Below are 16462 nucleotides of genomic sequence, written 5' to 3'. Positions count from 1 at the left end.
ACAATTTCTATCATTTGTGGCCTGGTTGACATCCGTGTTTATTATTATTATAATTTTGTATTTTTTTTCTTAATGTAGTGTGAAATAATACAGCTGGTTCTAGTGGTTCCTCTTGCAAAAGCAAGTTGTCATCAGAGGGGTTTTCTGAGACTTTTAGGCCTTGTCCACATTCTCGTGTCGGTGACACGTCCGTGGAATACCCCGTTAGTATGTTTTTAAGCCTATGGACCTGTTGTCTAGACTCTTTAGGATACCAGTATTCCCCAATAATTCTGGAGCATCTTTACATTATATTGTTACTCTGTTATTTCTCTTGGAAACTTTATGAAACAATTGACAACTGGGTGTTACCATTCTTCTTGTCAAAGGGGCGTGAACCTATAAGTCTGCCACTGTCAGAACGGTTGGATATAATCATACTGCATAGGACCACTCACCACAATTTCTTAATAAATTTCTAGTAGGAATAACAGACCGAGGGAACAAAAGTAATGTTGTAAGAAAACAAGAATTGTTATTTCATGGGGAAAATGGTTTACTAAAATAGACTTCAGGAGAGCTGAGGGGTCCTCTGTATGGCCACATTCACACAGTCAGTATTTATAAGCCAAAACCAGAAGTGAAACCTACAGAAAAAAGTATGATAGAAAGATTTGTGCCTTTAATATGTTTTGCACCCCCTTCTGGTTTTTGCTTATAAATACCAATGAAAAATCGTGTGAAAGTTGCCTAAGAAACCATAAGTGTCATGATGCGCTCTGTGCGTGGGTCCAGGAGGCAGGGGCGTCCGAGGCGCGCTCGCGCCCGTTCCCGTGGTAACCACACTGGGGCTGAGTGCCGAGCTGATCGCTCGGCTGTATTGGAACTCAGGAGTCATGTGGCGCTGGCCACAGATTGCCTGTTATTAAGGTCCTTTTTGCGATATTTCTTACCTGGTTTGTTGGTCCTGTTAGACCCCTGTTTTCTTCCCAAAGGGGTCTCCTCCTTCCACAGGTCACAAGATATAGTTATCCCGTCTTTTTTTTTTTTTTCCTAACCCTAAAGACGAGCAGGAATCTAGATTCCACAATTTAGGCGTTCAGTTCTTTATTATTTACACGCCACAGAGGAGTGGTGTATCGACAAATGTATTTATCCAGTTTGCAGGTCCAAATAGGGGTAAGAAGGCAGCCAAGAGCTCTATATCCCGCTGGATTAGATGCACCATCTCCGAGGCCTATAAAGCTTCTGGTAAGGAGGCGCCTCCATCCCTTAGGCCCCTTTCACACGAGCGAGTATTCTGCGCGGATGCGATGCAGGAGTTGAACGCATTGCACCCGCACTGAATACCGGCCCATTCATTTCTATGGGGCTGTGCACACGAGCGGTGATTTTCACGCATCACTTGTGCGTTGCGTGAAAATCGTAGCATGCTCCTCTTTGTGCGTTTTTCACGTAACGCAGGCCCCATAGAAATGAATGGGGTTGCGTGAAAATCGCAAGCAAGTGCGGATGCGGTGTGATTTTTCACGCATGGTTGCTAGGAGACGATCGGGATGGAGACCCGATCATTATTATTTTCCCTTATAACATGGTTATAAGGGAAAATAATAGCATTCTGAATACAGAATGCATAGTAAAACAGCGCTGGAGGGGTTAAAAAAAATAAATAAATAATTAAACTCACCTTAAACCACTTGTTCGCGATGACGGCATCTCTTCTGTCTTCATCTGATCTCTGTGCAGCAACAGGACCTGTGATGACCGGAGTGACGTCATCAAATTGTACGTCACATGATCTTTTACCATGGTAAAAGATCATGTGATGATCGGAGTGACGTCATCACAGGTACTTGAACTATAATTAATGCTCACCCCAGGTCCTATTCAGTAAAAGAGACAGATGGAGATGCCGGGCTACGCGATCAAGTGGATTAAGGTGAGTTAAATGTGTTTTTTTTTTTTTTTTTTTTTTTTTTTACCCCTCCAGCGCTGTTTTACTGTGCATTCTGTATTCAGAATGATATTATTTTCCCTTATAACCATGTTATAAGGGAAAATAATACAATCCACAGAACACCGATCCCAAGCCCGAACTTCTGTGAAGAAGTTCGGGTTTGGGTACCAAACGCGCACGATTTTTCTCACGCGAGTGCAAAACGCATTACAATGTTTTGCACTCACGTGGAAAAATCGCGGGTGTTCCCGCAACGCACCTGCACATTTTTCCGCAACGCCCGTGTGAAAGAGGCCTTGGAGCCCACTCGGTTAGATCGGTCTCCACTTCCTGGGCTGAGAGCCTCTGCTTCGTTAGAACAAATCTGCAGGGCGGCCACCTGGAAGAGGGCCCACACCTTCACCAAGCATTATAGGGTGGACGGATTTGCCGACGAGGACTTGGCCTTTGGACGTAAGGTCCTGGGTGCTGTTGTCCCCCCCCCCCCCCCCAAGTTACTTTTAGTTCTCAGTTTGTGCTCTCACTTTTTTTTTTTTCTCCTCTCTGGACCGGAGCAGTGGGGGGAAAAGGTAAGTATGCATTTTCTGCTTCAGGTAGCAGGCTGCTGGCATGAGATTGAAAGGGGATGTATGAGATCTAAAAAACAAAACAAAACGGAGCTGCGGCCAGACATGGACTGAAAATAAAAGGACTCTACTCCAACTTCCAGCAGTGCTCTATTTCTGACACATCACCGCTGAGTATAAGCGTATATAAGGCTACTTTTCCGGCAAGCTGTTCCGGCTGGGGGACAGCCTGCCGGATTCGTGCTAATGCTAGCCACCGTACCACCGGAAGTCCGCTCTGACTCCATTTACTATAATGGAGGTGGGCCGGAGGTCCGGCTGCAGAACAGCAAACCTGCCGAGAGGCGGCCAGACAAACTACAGCACGGTGCACTTTGTCCGGCTTCCTCTAGGCTTGTTTGCCGTGCTGCGTCCGGACCTGTGGCCTACCTCCATTATAGTGAATGGAGGCAGAGAGGACTTCCGGCGGCATGGTGGACTTGTGGTAGCACGGATCTGGCGGACTGTTCCCCCGCCGGAACAGCCTGCCGGACCCCGCTACCGCAAGTGTGAAAGTTGCCTAATTCCTCTACGGCACACATTGCCTAAGGATAAAAAACAAACAAACCCTATGCTTATCGGCCCACAATAGAATTGGGCTACATGCACAAAAAAAACAGATGACCTCCATATGCTATCATATATATATATATTTTTTTTTTTTTTGTGGATCCATTGTAACAATGCCTAAAACGGACAATAATAGGACATGTTTTATTTTTGAGGGACTACGGAACGGACCTACTGATGGGGGCAACACACGGTGTGCTGTCCACATTTTTTGCCGACCCGTTGAAATGAATGGGTCCACATCCTATCCGCAAAAAAAAAAAATAATTGAACGGAAACCAGCAAAGTTTGTGTGCATGTAAATTATAAAAATAAAGATTATTAAAACAGCTGTGTCACTATTTTTTGTCTAATATATTTGCTCATATACCTCCAGCCATTGAGCAGGGGGCTGGTACCTGCACGCTCACTACCTGTTCCCTACTGGCTAGTCCCTGGGATATTGTGCTCCAAAATAAGATTGAAAATAGTTTTGGGGATGGATAATATATTTTTAGTAACCTTGTGATCTCATTTTGCACATTCCTGATGCATTACAAGATGTTATAGGTGGCAGGCTTGGATGTACAGTGTGGTTATGTAAGCCTTCAGGCTGCCAAAAATACAACATGTAATATGATTACTGAAAAGCAGAGAATGACAGCGGCTGTTCTTCTACAATATACACACATGGCTGTATCAGCTGATTTCGGGATGAGAGCAGCCCATTGTTTATCCTGAGAAAACCCTTGGTCGACATCTTTTCTAGTGTCCAAATGGTCAACATGGAGTTTTCCAGGACTGGATCATGGACAGGACACTAGTATCATACTTGCGGGGGTCTGACTCCTGGGACCCTCGCCAATCAGCTGACTGAAGGGGCTGCATCCCTTGTATTGGTTACCAGGCACATACATTTTATAGCTGCTGTGCTTGGTACTGCAGCTCAGTGCAAGTCAATGGGACTGAACTGCAATACTAGGCAAAGGCACTACAATGTATCTATGCCTGGTAAAAAAAAATGTATGAAGTATGTGTGCCAGAACGCCACCGTTCAGGTAGGGATAGGCCATCAATATCAAGTTGTGGAAAACTCTGTTAAAGGGGGTTGTCCTGATTCAGAGCTGAACCCGAACATATTCCCCTCCTTCTCCCAGGCAGCCCCTCTGAGTGGAGCATTTCGTGCTCCGATGCTCTCTCTTGGCCTGTGCCGAACTGCGCAGGACAAGGACTGTTTTGTTAATATTTCTACACTCCTAGGCTGAGGCTTCTGCCTAGCAGTGTTCCCAGTGATGAAACCGGCACTAAGGGCGGGCTAGCCTAGGATCTATGGCTCCCAACTGTCCCAGATCCAGGGGGACAGACCTAGTTTTCAGATGTTGTCCAGGGACTAAAATCCTGGAGTTGTCCGGGGCATCACACGACTGCTCAGGACTGCTTGGCAGTGCTGGTCATCCATGGTAGAGGCTAGAGCGGAGTCAAGTAGTGGGCCTTCATCAGGACAGGGAGGCATCTCTATGGAGGAGGAGGAAGATGATACAGGTTGCTGCTGAGAGTTACTGTGTACGAAGGTAATGCTGGTATTGAGAACCAGAGCACAGCAATCTGTGTGATGACACGCCACTATCAGGCCTCGACCCCTTTCATATGGCACCCTGCCCTTGATAGAAAAAATACAGGTCCGCAGCATCCCCTAAATTATTATTATTTTTTTTTTCCTGTTAAGTGACAATAGACTGGGTGGGAATAAGCATAGTTAGAGGTGTGGCTTAAAGGGATATTCTATATCCTATCCACAGGATAGCATACAACTATTAGAACAGGGGTCTTGGACCCCAAAATGAATGGAGTGACCGGTTGAGCATTTGTCATGCTGGTCCATTCTCCTCGTGTTCATTGGGACCCCCCCCCCCCCCCCCCCCCCGATCTAATAGTTATCTCCAATCCACAGTATAGGAGATAACGTTATAATTCCAGAATGCCCCTTTTAATATAAAAAAAAAAATTGCCACGCATACTTCATGACATTGTTCTCCTTTCCTGTGTCTGAAAGTTGGAAGGTCCAACATAACCTCGCCTATACAATCCTCCACCCAGGTTATACCAGGTCAGTTCTCGCCCATTATACCGCTGCTGAAGTAGAGATAGTAACCAGGATAACGGTTTTCTTGTGTAATCCTCTGTATTATGCAGCTAGTAAATAATTGTTCCTTTTTATAATGACTGTCGTGTATATTTCCTACTTAAAGGGGGCATTCACATGCACATCCAATCTGCATATTTTGCGTATCGGATGCGGCCCTACTCATTTTAATGTGGTCGCAAAAGATGCGGACAACAACCCATGTGCTGTTCGTTCCCCACGAAAAAAATATGTCCTGTTGTCCAAGCTCCTTTTTTGAAATGAATTGTTCTGCAAGTGGACCTGTAAAAAAAAAAAAAACATAACGGAAGCGGAAGAAAAGTACGTTTGTGTGCATGATCCCTATTACAGAGGACGATCTATTGCCAATTCTCAGTGCAACTCTCAAGATCTGAGGAGGAGCAGTTACTTTAGAGCAGAGGTGCACAACCTGCGCCCCGGGGACCACATGTGGCCCTTGATACCATTCTGTGTGGCCCCCAACCATCTGGTGACAGTTTTATTTTCAGCCCTTAGGACAACCCCATTAACAATATTATTTTTATTATTTGCTTGAACGCTCCATTAAAGGGGTTTTCCCATCTTAGACAACGGGGGCATATCGCTAGGCCACTGTCTATATCGAGAACGGAGCCCCGAAAGTGAAGGAGGGCGCACTGTGCATGCGCAGCCGCCCTCCATTCATTTGTGAAATGAATGGGAGCATGCGCGGTACGCTCCCATTCACTTCTATGGGAGAGGTGGGGATTAGTGCTTGGTGGTGGACGGACCCCGGGAAATCTGGGGTCCTCCAGCCTCAGCGCTCCCTGCTCCATTCTCGATATAGGTGTGGGACCCGCACCTATCAGACAATGGTATGCCCCCATTGTCTATGATGGGAATACCCCTTTAACTCCATGGCGCTGTACATCTAAGAGGTTTTACATACAGCAATGTGCATGAACCTAGTAACGACTGCTACAGAGGGGGAGAGGACCCTGCCATCCAGAGCTTAAATGGGGTCTGTTACTTAATGGGGTCTGTTAGGTTTCCATCAGAGAGCGCAGCATTTTTGTAGACTAAGGCCTCATGCACGCAACCGTATTTTGTTTCCATGTCCGATCCGTTTTTTGTTTTTTTTTTGCGGATAGGATGCGGACCCATTCATTTCAATGGGTCCGCAAAAAACGCAGACAGCACACCGTGTGCTGTCCGCATTAGTATGTCCGTTCCGTTACTCCGCAAAAAAAATAGTGCATGTCCTATTTTTTTCTAGTTTGCGGACAAGGATAGGCATTATTACAATGGATCCGCAAAAAAAAAACTGATCCGCAAAAAAAAAAAAACTGATGCCATACGGAACGTCATCCGTTTTTTTTTTTTGCGGACCGCAAAAAACATACGGTTGTGTGCATGTAGCCAAAATAGTGCAGCATGCAATAGTGGAATAAGTAGGATAACCTATATTTCAAATCTTGTTTCTAAGCTTTTCTAACCTTTTTGCATTAAACTATGAAGCGCCCTTCCATTGTGGTTTGTGTCATACGATCCTGATTGTCACTGTGCTGCTGTCAGACCCGCTGCTGAGGCATCCGTTTCCTGACTCATGGGAGACACTTTCACCTCCCAAAAAGTTTTTTTTTTTTTTTTTGTAATTGAACAGGCGGGATCTGTGAAAACTTGCTGGGTCAACTCTTTCCCCTCCCAGTTCTCAGACTGGGATGTCTTAGGCACAATGACATCATGCCGGCTGTGGGAAGCGATCAGTCAGCTGCAGAATGGGGCTCCCTGGGGCCAGGACTTCATGTGTGACCCTATGGTTGTAGCCTGTGACCTGTGGAGGAGAGCTGCCCTCCGCTGAGACATGTCTCCTTTATTTAGTTGGGTGGCTAAGGTGAGTGATTCATTTATTCCATGCAGACATGGTGTGTATTCTACAGCTCGGTGCAGTCGCTGCTGCACTTCTGAGCAGGCACGTACAGGCGCTAGTGTGTTCTGTACGTCGTGCGGTTTTTAGCAATACTTCAGTGCTTTGAGGAAGTTGGTAACCATTTCCATAGAATTTGCATGCAATAGTCTTGTTCTATGTTGTTCTGTCTATAGTTGTGCTTGTATCGCCTCTTATGAGAAGTGCGCAGCTCTTGTGCTACATAAAGTCACTAAGGGCTCGTGCACACGGATCTGCAGAACACGGATACCATTGTGTGGAACAGAATGTCCGGCCCATAACAGAACTGTCCGATCCTTGTCCGTAATGTTTAAAAAATTTTTTTTTTTCTATGTTCTATTTATATTTTTTGTTTTTTCGGAACAGACATATGGATGTGGACCGTACATTGTACTGTCTAAATCTTTTGCGTCCCCATTGAAGTGAATTTCAAATGCAGATCGGATGTGGACAAAAAAAAAAACGGTGGTTTTGTGCTCTGCAAAAATCATGGATACCGGCTGCGTGCATTCCGTATTTTGCGGAACGAAACAGCTGCCCCCTAATAGAACAGTCTGTAATGCGGACAATATTAGGACATGTTGGGACCTACGGACACAGAATGCACGTGGAGTAATTTCCTTTTTTTTTTTTTTTATTGCAAAAAAACCCGAACCGACATGGACAAAAATACATTTGTGTGCATGAGCCCTTCTAGAGGTTGTCCAGCATTAGGAAAACATGGCTTCTTTCTTCTAAAAGCTACACCACCTCTATCCCTTTAGTGAGCTGTAATACTAGACACAACCAAACAGGGCTGAGCTGCAATACCACATACAACCTGTGGACAGATGTGGCGCTGTTTTTAGAATAAAACGGCCCTTCATTTGTAATCCTGGGCATCCCCCTTTATTAAGTTGTGCAGGCTTATAAAAACAGCGCCACAGCTGTCCACAGGTTGTGTGTGGTATTGCAGCTGAGTATTGTTCACCTCTCCGTTTGGCCTTCTGGTAGTCTCTTCCAGCAGAGGAGCACGCTACCGGAGTTACCGCATCCACTGCCGGATTCCTCTTCACTGTGTAAATGGTCGGCAGGTTTCTGGCATAAATGATGGCTCTCTGCCACAAAAATACCAGTGGCATTTATGCCAGATCCCATTATAGTGAATGGAGATCCAGCTCTGTGGCGTTTGGCCATGCCAGGTATGGTGATTCCGGTAGTCTGCTCCTCTACTGCTGAATGGAGATGTGAACAAAGCCTGTATTAGACCGGCCGATAGTCAGCCAGATCATCGCTAATGAGCGTTTTGTAGGAGCTCCTGTTATCCATGATCTGGCAGTGTAAGGCTACGTTCACATCCGCGCTTTCCCTTTGCGCTATTGAGATCCGTCATAGGATCTCCATAGCGGGGGAAAACGCTTCCGTTTTGTCCCCATTCATTATCAATGAGGGCAAAACTGAACGAAAAGGAATGCATTCTGCAAACAGCGTTTTTCTGTCCGCGATGTGGTGCGGAGCAAGACGGATCCGTCCTGACACACAATGTAAGTCAATGGGGACGGATCTGTCTGCTCTGAAACAAAAGAAAACTGATCCGTCATGGCTCTATAAGGGTACTCTCACACTAGCGTTAAAGTTTTCCGATATTGAGTTCCATCACAGGGACTCAATACCGGAAAAAAACGCTTCAGTTTTAACCTAATGCATTCTGAATGGAAAGCAATCCGTTCAGGATGTCTTCAGTTCAGTCCTCTTGCGGTATTTGGCCGGAGAAAATACAGCAGCATGCTGCGGTATTTTCTCCGGCCAAAATTCCGGAACACATGCCGGATCCGGCATTAATTTCTATTGAAATGTATTAATGCCAGATCCGGTACCAAGTGTTCCGAAAAAAAACGATCCGGTTTCCTGGTCTGTGCATGTGCAGACCTTTTAAAAAATGCAAAAAATAAATAAATACCGGATCCGTTTTTCCGGATAACACTGGAGAGACAGATCTGGTATTTCAATGCATTTGTCAGCCGGATCCGGAAGCAAATGGTATCCGTTTGCATACAGATTTCCGGATCCAGCAGGCAGTTTTTTTTTGGCTGATCGGATGGTTACCCATGCATTTCTATGGCGCTGTTAAAATTGCGGTGTAGTCAACCATTTCTTTTCCGCGTCCGCTGTCCGTGTTTCCCGTTCGCAAATAAAGTATTGCATGTCCTATTCTTGTCCGCAATAAATGTTTTGCGGGCCCATTGAAGTCAATGGGTCCGCAAAAAAAAAATAAAAAAAAATGCGGATGACCAACGGAAGTCATCCGCATCAGTTATTTTATTTTTTTGCGGATGGTTGCTGGAAAGTGTGTGTGTGTGTGTGTGTGTGTGTGTGTGTGTTTTTTTTGTGGACCGCAAAAAAAACCTGAAGGCACACGGAAACACAACCTACAAAATTTGCTGACAAACAGAACCGATGTGGATGTAAAAAAACAGGTCCGCTATATGCGTACTGCAAAAAACAACTGTTGTGTGCATGTAGCCATAAGCCACTAAATAACACTGGCCATTCAATAGACTAGGAATGTAGTGTAGCTGCAGAATTGGGTCGCAAGCTCTGGATCAGTACCAGTGACGCACACTCCAGTTTGTGCCCAGTACACAAGGGGCATGCCACCAAGGCTGGTCCTGGTCACCAAGGCTGACACTTGAGGTGTCATGTCCATCTCACATGTAAGTTTTGATGTGCAAATGCATTACAGACTAAATGTGAATATCTTGCACGTTGTCAAATGGGGCGGCGCTGTGTGCCCTTGTTGTCAGATGGGGCGGTGCTGTGTGCCCACGTTGTCAGATGGGGCGGTGCTGTGTGCCCACGTTGTCAGATGGGGCGGCGCTGTGTGCCCACGTTGTCAGATGGGGCGGCGCTGTGTGCCCACGTTGTCAGATGGGGCGGCGCTGTGTGCCCACGTTGTCAGATGGAGCGGTGCTGTGTGCCCACGTTGTCAGATGGGGCGGCGCTGTGTGCCCACGTTGTCAGATGGAGCAGCATTGTGTGTCTCCTTTATTTGGTCTCTGGCCTCTCTTGGGTAAACAGCCGTCTGTTCTACACATAATGAAGCATCATGATGGCGGTTCGCATGTTTCCAGAGTGACTCATCCCTGAGGAATACAATTCTTTCTACTGACACCTGGGAAATGTACGTTACTGCTGGGGACAGATCTGTAGTGACTGTGCGCCTCTTTCCCGACCTTGTCAAGTTTGGATCCGCTGTTCAGCTCAGTGATATACACATATACACTGCCCGTCCAAACAGAAAGTCGCCACCAAAAATATTTTGTTGGACCGCCTTTAGCTTTGATTACGGCAAGCATTCGCTGTGGCATTGTTTCGATAAGCTTCTGCAATGTCACAAGATTTATTTCCATCCAGTGTTGCATACATTTTTCACCAAGATCTTGCATTGATGATGGTAGAGTCTGACTGCTGCGCAAAGCCTTCTCCAGCATCTCCCAAAGATTCTCAATGGTGTTAAGGTCTGGACTCTGTGGTGGCCAATCCTCATGTCTCGTGCTCCCTGAACCACTCTTCCACAATTTTAGCCCGATTACTCCTGGCATTGTCATCTTGGAATATGCCCGTGCCATCAGGGAAGAAAACATCCATTGATGGAATAACCTGGTCATTCAGTATGTTCAGGTAGTCAGCTGACCTCCTTCTTGGAGCACATACTGTTGCTGAACCTAGACCTGACCAACTGCAGCAACCCCAGATCAAAGCACTGCCCCCACAGGCTGGTACAGTAGGCACTGGGCATGATGGGTGCATCACTTCATCTGCCTCTCTTCTTACCCTGATGCGCCCATCACTCTGGAACAGGGTAAATCTGGACTCCTCAGACCACATGACCTTCTTCCATTGCTCCAGAGTCCAATCTTTATGCTCTCTAGCAAACTGAATCCTTTTTGTTTCAGGTTTGCCTCACTGATTAGTGGTTTTCTTACAGCTACACAGCTGTTCAGTCCCAATCCCTTGAGTTCCCTTCGCATTGTGCATGTGGAAATGCTCTTACTTTCACTATTAAACATAGCCCTGAGTTCTACTGTTGTTTTTTCTTCGATTTGATTTTGCCAAACGTTTAAGTGATCGCCGATCATGATCATTCAGGATTTTTTTTCCCCGCCACATTTCTTCCTCAAATACAATGGGTCCCCACTATCCTTCCAGTTTTTAATAATGCGTTGGACAGTTCTTAACCCAATTTTAGTAGTTTCTGCAATCTCCTTAGATGTTTTCTCTGCTTGATGCATGCCAATGATTTGACCCTTCTCAAATAGACTAACATTATTATTATTATTATTTTTTTTTTTTTTGGACAGGCAGTGTGTATTTTTTGTCCGGTGGTAAGAAGCACACGCCAGCCCCCCATGGATTGATGGGAGATGGCGGCATTGTCTCACATAGCAACCAGTCAGGATCCATACTTTAAATTTTGTAGAGCAGTTTAGAAAACCCGTGCCTATAGGAGCCCATTATGGTGCCAGGTTTGAGTCCTGCTGTTTATTTGCCTTTAAAGGGAACCTGTCATCCGGATTTTGTGTACAGAACTGAGGACATGGGCTGCTAGATGGCCGCTAGCACATCCGCAATACCCAGTCCCCATAGCTCTGAGTTGTTGTTTTTTTTTACACCATAAAAAGCAATTTGATACATATGAAAATTTAACCTGAGATGAGTCCAGAGTGAAGGAGCCCAGCACCACCCTGCATCCTCCGAATCTCCTCCTTGCTCCCCGACGTCAGAAAGCTTGAGCGCCATAATATTGCGATGCGCAAGCTAGCGCATGCGCAGTTCGTTCCCTGAGGCTCATGCCAGCACAGCGAAGGAACACTGCGCATGCACTAGCTCGCACATTGCGAGATTGCGGCGCTCTAGCTTTCTGACATCGGGGAGCAAGGATGAGATTCGGAGGATGCGGGCGGTGCTGGGCTCCTTCACTCTGGACTCATCTCGGGGACAGGACTCATCTCAGGTTAAATTTTTCATATGTATCCTTTTTATTGTGTGTGTGTGTAAAAAAAAAAAAAAAAAAAAAAAAAAAAAAAAAACACACAGAGCTATGGGACTGGGTATTGCGGATGTCCTCAGCTCTATACACAATCCGGGTGACAGGTTCCCTTTAAGTATCTGTTTCCCATTCTAAAGCCTCATTCACACGTCAGTGATTGTGAGCCAAAACCAGGATTGGAGCCTCCACAGACAGGGACATCCTAAAACATTTAATATGACTTCATGTACCATAATGTGCCTAAACCGCAATCAATTGCCTTGAAACTTTGCACAACCTAAGATCTCAGCTTCCCAAACCTATCCTGGAAGTCTCATTGATTTTGGTTACCCACAAGGAAAATTAGTGACATTAATCTTGTTTTTTTGGGGAGCTTAATGCACAAAAAACCTCTTTATGGGACCGCTGCCATCTCCAGCAGTCCCCTAGAGACTGAGTGGGGCGGTAGTGCGCATGCTCCCCATTAAAACAGGGACACGGACTCGTATCCTTTCCCTGGACCTGTTCAATAGCCATGTAGCTGCTTGTTCACACATTAGTAGGACCCTTGGCCTCCAGGTCCTGCTGTACATGGGCCCCTCTGCAGCCTCATTATCTCTGCAGCTTCTACCCTCTTATCGCTGTGCATGCTATCTGTCTCCTGCACAGCGCACCTCCCTTCTCTAGAGACGGCCGCACTACAGAATACGGATTCAAGTATAAACCAACTGTAGGTCCAGATGGGAAATTCAGTACTCGGGTTTATCAATCCTCATTTTCAATTTTTTTCTGCTTAAAGGTAATCTGACGTCACCCCTGACGTGTCTGTTGTAGGGCTCATGCACATGGCCGTGTCCGTATTGCGGCACCGGCTGTGTGCACACCATATCATGGATGCAGACCCATTCACTTGAATGGATACCCAGTCCAGGAGATACGGTGCAGTGCAGAGGCACGGATCGGAAGCACGCTGTCCGTACCTCCGCACTGCAGAAAAGTAGTGCAGGCACAACTTTTTTTTTTTGTGGTGTGGACCATTGGATGCAAATCGCTGATCCCCCTTTCAAGTGACTGGGTCCTGCGTCCACATACGGTGGCCCTACGGTCGGCACCGGTGCATTGCGGACTGCAATTTGCGGTCCGCACTCCGCAGCACGGGCCTGGCCGGCACACTTCAGTAAATCCAGTGCTTGCATTCCACGTGAAATGGCAACGCTGAAGGATTTTCTTTCTTAGGACTCTGCTTTGTGCCATTCCTTGGTTATACCCCCTGGAAATGTATGAAGAGGTGTTACCAATCCTCTTGTCTATAGGGGAGTGTCCCTACAGTGTAACACCCAGTTCTCAATTTATTCATACATTTCTAGTAGGGATCACAGGGGAACAGCACAACATAAAGTATTAAGAAAATGTGCCCCGTGCCCGTATTGACTGGAATAGGTCCGCAAGATACAGTACAGTGCGGAGGCATGGATCGGGAGCACTGACGCGCTTCTGTGGGATTTCTGTCTGTGCCTCAGCACAGCTAGAAAATAGGACATGTCCTATTTTTTTTCTGTGGTCCGGACAGACTCTTGTGGATCGCGGACCTGTACAAGTGAATGGGTCCATATCTGCACACAGACGGTGCCTGTGCAATGCGGACCACAATTTGCAGTCCACTGCATGAGCTCTAAAACGCCAAACACCTATTTTTAGCTCAGGGGGTTGATCTACGGTTGTGTCCAACTCCCCAGGACACTCGTCAATCAGTTATTGAATGAGGCAGAACTGTAGGTCCTTTATAGATATGTTCTATACATTGCATTGAAAGTCCCTACTCTCCCTGTGTCTTTGGAAGCTTGGGATACTGATCTGTCCTCCATGCTTTATACTGCAACGCTTCTTGTCTGATCATAATGGCTGCAGAATGATTAAATAAACCTTCCGATGAGTATTATTTGAGTTCTGCCTGCACGTGCTGGGCTTGTTCTGCAGGTACTCTGTAATGAGAACACTCAGCCTATCTTTCTAGCCTCACATTATGTGGAGTCTTTCTAATTTTGAGATGACATAGACTGCATTTAAACATTTCATATACGGTATACTTTATACATGGCTACAGGCAAGGTTTATCTAATAAGAGGAAATAGGGGCAGGGAAATCAGTCTTTACTTCTGTTTTATGTGGGCCCCCATGGATGATGATGCTATTGATGCACTGTACCATATTTTTTGCATGTATTCACCTTTATTTCTTCTTAAAGGAGTTATCCCATAATTAATATAAAAAAATTAAAATCAGAAATCGTATAGCAAAGCTAGAACCAGCCCTGCACCTCACATGGATCCAGAGATCGCCTCATTCATTGCTCTGCTAGATTTATATCAAGCTGACTGCTCAAGGGGCGTGTCTTCTCTGCTGCAGCTAAGGGGGCGTGTCCATGCTCTGCCTATCACAGCTCAGGAGGCGGCTGAAGGATGAAACTGAGCATGTGCGGCCTTCTCAGTGAGCAGGACAAAGAAATAAGAAAAAAAAATAACAGCAAGTGGCGCTATACAGATACATTTATGCTAAATTCTTAATTACATGCAATTACAAAGCTATTCAGATCCAGGTTCTGGTTTGAAAATTGGGAAATAATAATTACCACTAAAATAACCTGCCCAGGTACCACCAGCCTCAAAAAAATAATGGACGCATGTATGTTTTTTCACAGACCCAGGAAAAAGGTTGCCTATTTTTACCAACTGTCCAGGAATTTCTGGCAACCCTGGTCCTTTCTTAGGAGTATCCTTTAGGCTAGGTCTACACGTCGCACCAATGTCGCGCGACAATTTCTATAATGGTGGTCTATAGTGGTGACATGCTGCGACACAGTCTCAAAAAAAAAAACAACTATTCAAGATGGATTTTTCTGCGACTTTCGCTTTGCAGTCGCGGTGCGATTATTATAGACTACCATTATAAAAATTGTCGCGCAACATTAGGTCTACACATGTCGTTGTGTAGACCTAGCCTTTATGCTGCAGCTCTCTGTACAGCCTCATTCACACATCAGTGATTTTGAGCCCAAACCAGCTAATCGCAGAACAGGAGCAGATCTTTTCCTTATACCTTATGTCTGTGGAGGCTCCAATCCTGGTTTTGGCTCCCAATCGCTGATGGAAATCACTGACCGAACACGGACGTGTGAATGAGGCTTAACTATCACAGCTTCTAACAGTAGATACAGCTGGTGGCAGTTGACTAATAGAATTGAGCATGTGCGACCTCGTCAGTGTGGTGGACAGAGATTAGGAAGAGCGAAGAGAGTAGGTGGCGCTATACAGCTACAGTTTATTGAATAATTCAGTGACTATACAACATTTTTAATTACATGCTGTTGCATGAATTCAGAACCAGGTGCTGGTTTGAAAAATGTAGAGTGTTTGGTGGGACAACCCCTTTAAACAGTGATCGAAATGAGAAGAAATTGGCTTGTCATCCTCCTGATGACCTTTAGTTTGGCTCTCCACCACCGAGTTGACCTAGACATGAGTCATACATTCCTTTTGTGTGTAATTGTAAGCATCGACAAGTTCCGATATGACAGATGTGTGAATGACCAGCGCTGAGGTTTCATCAGTTTTCGGCCTCTGTAGCTGTATATTATTCTTCACTGCTTCTTGAAGAGCAGCCCCAGTGTTCTTCCTTCCCATGCTGGTCTATGTGGTGCTCTATTTTTCTCGTTTTACCGCTAATCCAGTAAATATATTGTTTCGATAGGCACAACAGATGTTCAGAGACTTCTCCGAACAGAAATGTGGGCAGAACAGTTTGCCCCCTCTTCTTATCCTTGTAGATCATTAGTCACTAGGTGGAGCCACTTGGCACAGGAGAAAGCTCATGCCAGGGCTTAGGCTGGTATCCCATCATGAATACAAAGTTGTCTATTCACTGAAGCGGGTTGTAGGTTTCTCTTTATTTAGCTAGCGTATTCTTGAACGATAAGAGGGCTTTTGAATTTATTGTTTAAAGAGAGCCTGTCTCAAGACTAGTGCCCGCCCAAACCAACACCTGACTGTTCTGTCTGGAGGAGTCCATTATTGCCCATGTAGATGCCTCATTTTGCCAAAAATCAACTTTTGATCACAGCTAGTGCTGTATGCAGACTGCATCTGTTTGACATCGAGGTGGAGACCCTCAGAAGTCGGGTCAAATCCTGTCCCATCTGGCTTGATTTATGTCTCGGAGGATATCTCGCATACATTGTTGTGTTCTAATCCTGCAGTGAAACAGGGTGTACTACCCCTGGAGGGGCACTCATGTGGTG

The 16462-nt window shown here is 45.7% G+C and overlaps 1 protein-coding gene across 8 annotated transcripts in view; it reads left to right on the top strand.

Annotated features, from left to right (window-relative positions):
- TBC1D1 (TBC1 domain family member 1) overlaps window positions 1-16462 on the top strand; it is a 212293-nt gene that overhangs the window by 59146 nt on the left and 136685 nt on the right. The window contains exon 1 of one of the 8 annotated variants that reach the window (XM_040418997.1): window positions 6974-7106. The exons of the other annotated variants lie outside the window; for them this stretch is intronic. Within the exon in view, the coding sequence (XP_040274931.1) occupies window positions 7077-7106 (30 nt within the window). The 5' untranslated portion in view covers window positions 6974-7076. Of the gene's footprint in view, window positions 1-6973; window positions 7107-16462 lie in introns of those variants that run through there. 8 annotated transcript variants of the gene reach the window in all.

The sequence above is a fragment of the Bufo bufo genome, chromosome 2 (genome assembly GCF_905171765.1).
Source record: "Bufo bufo chromosome 2, aBufBuf1.1, whole genome shotgun sequence".
In the NCBI taxonomy this organism is placed as follows: domain Eukaryota; kingdom Metazoa; phylum Chordata; class Amphibia; order Anura; family Bufonidae; genus Bufo; species Bufo bufo.
This window is presented reverse-complemented; position numbering and strand designations above follow the sequence as displayed.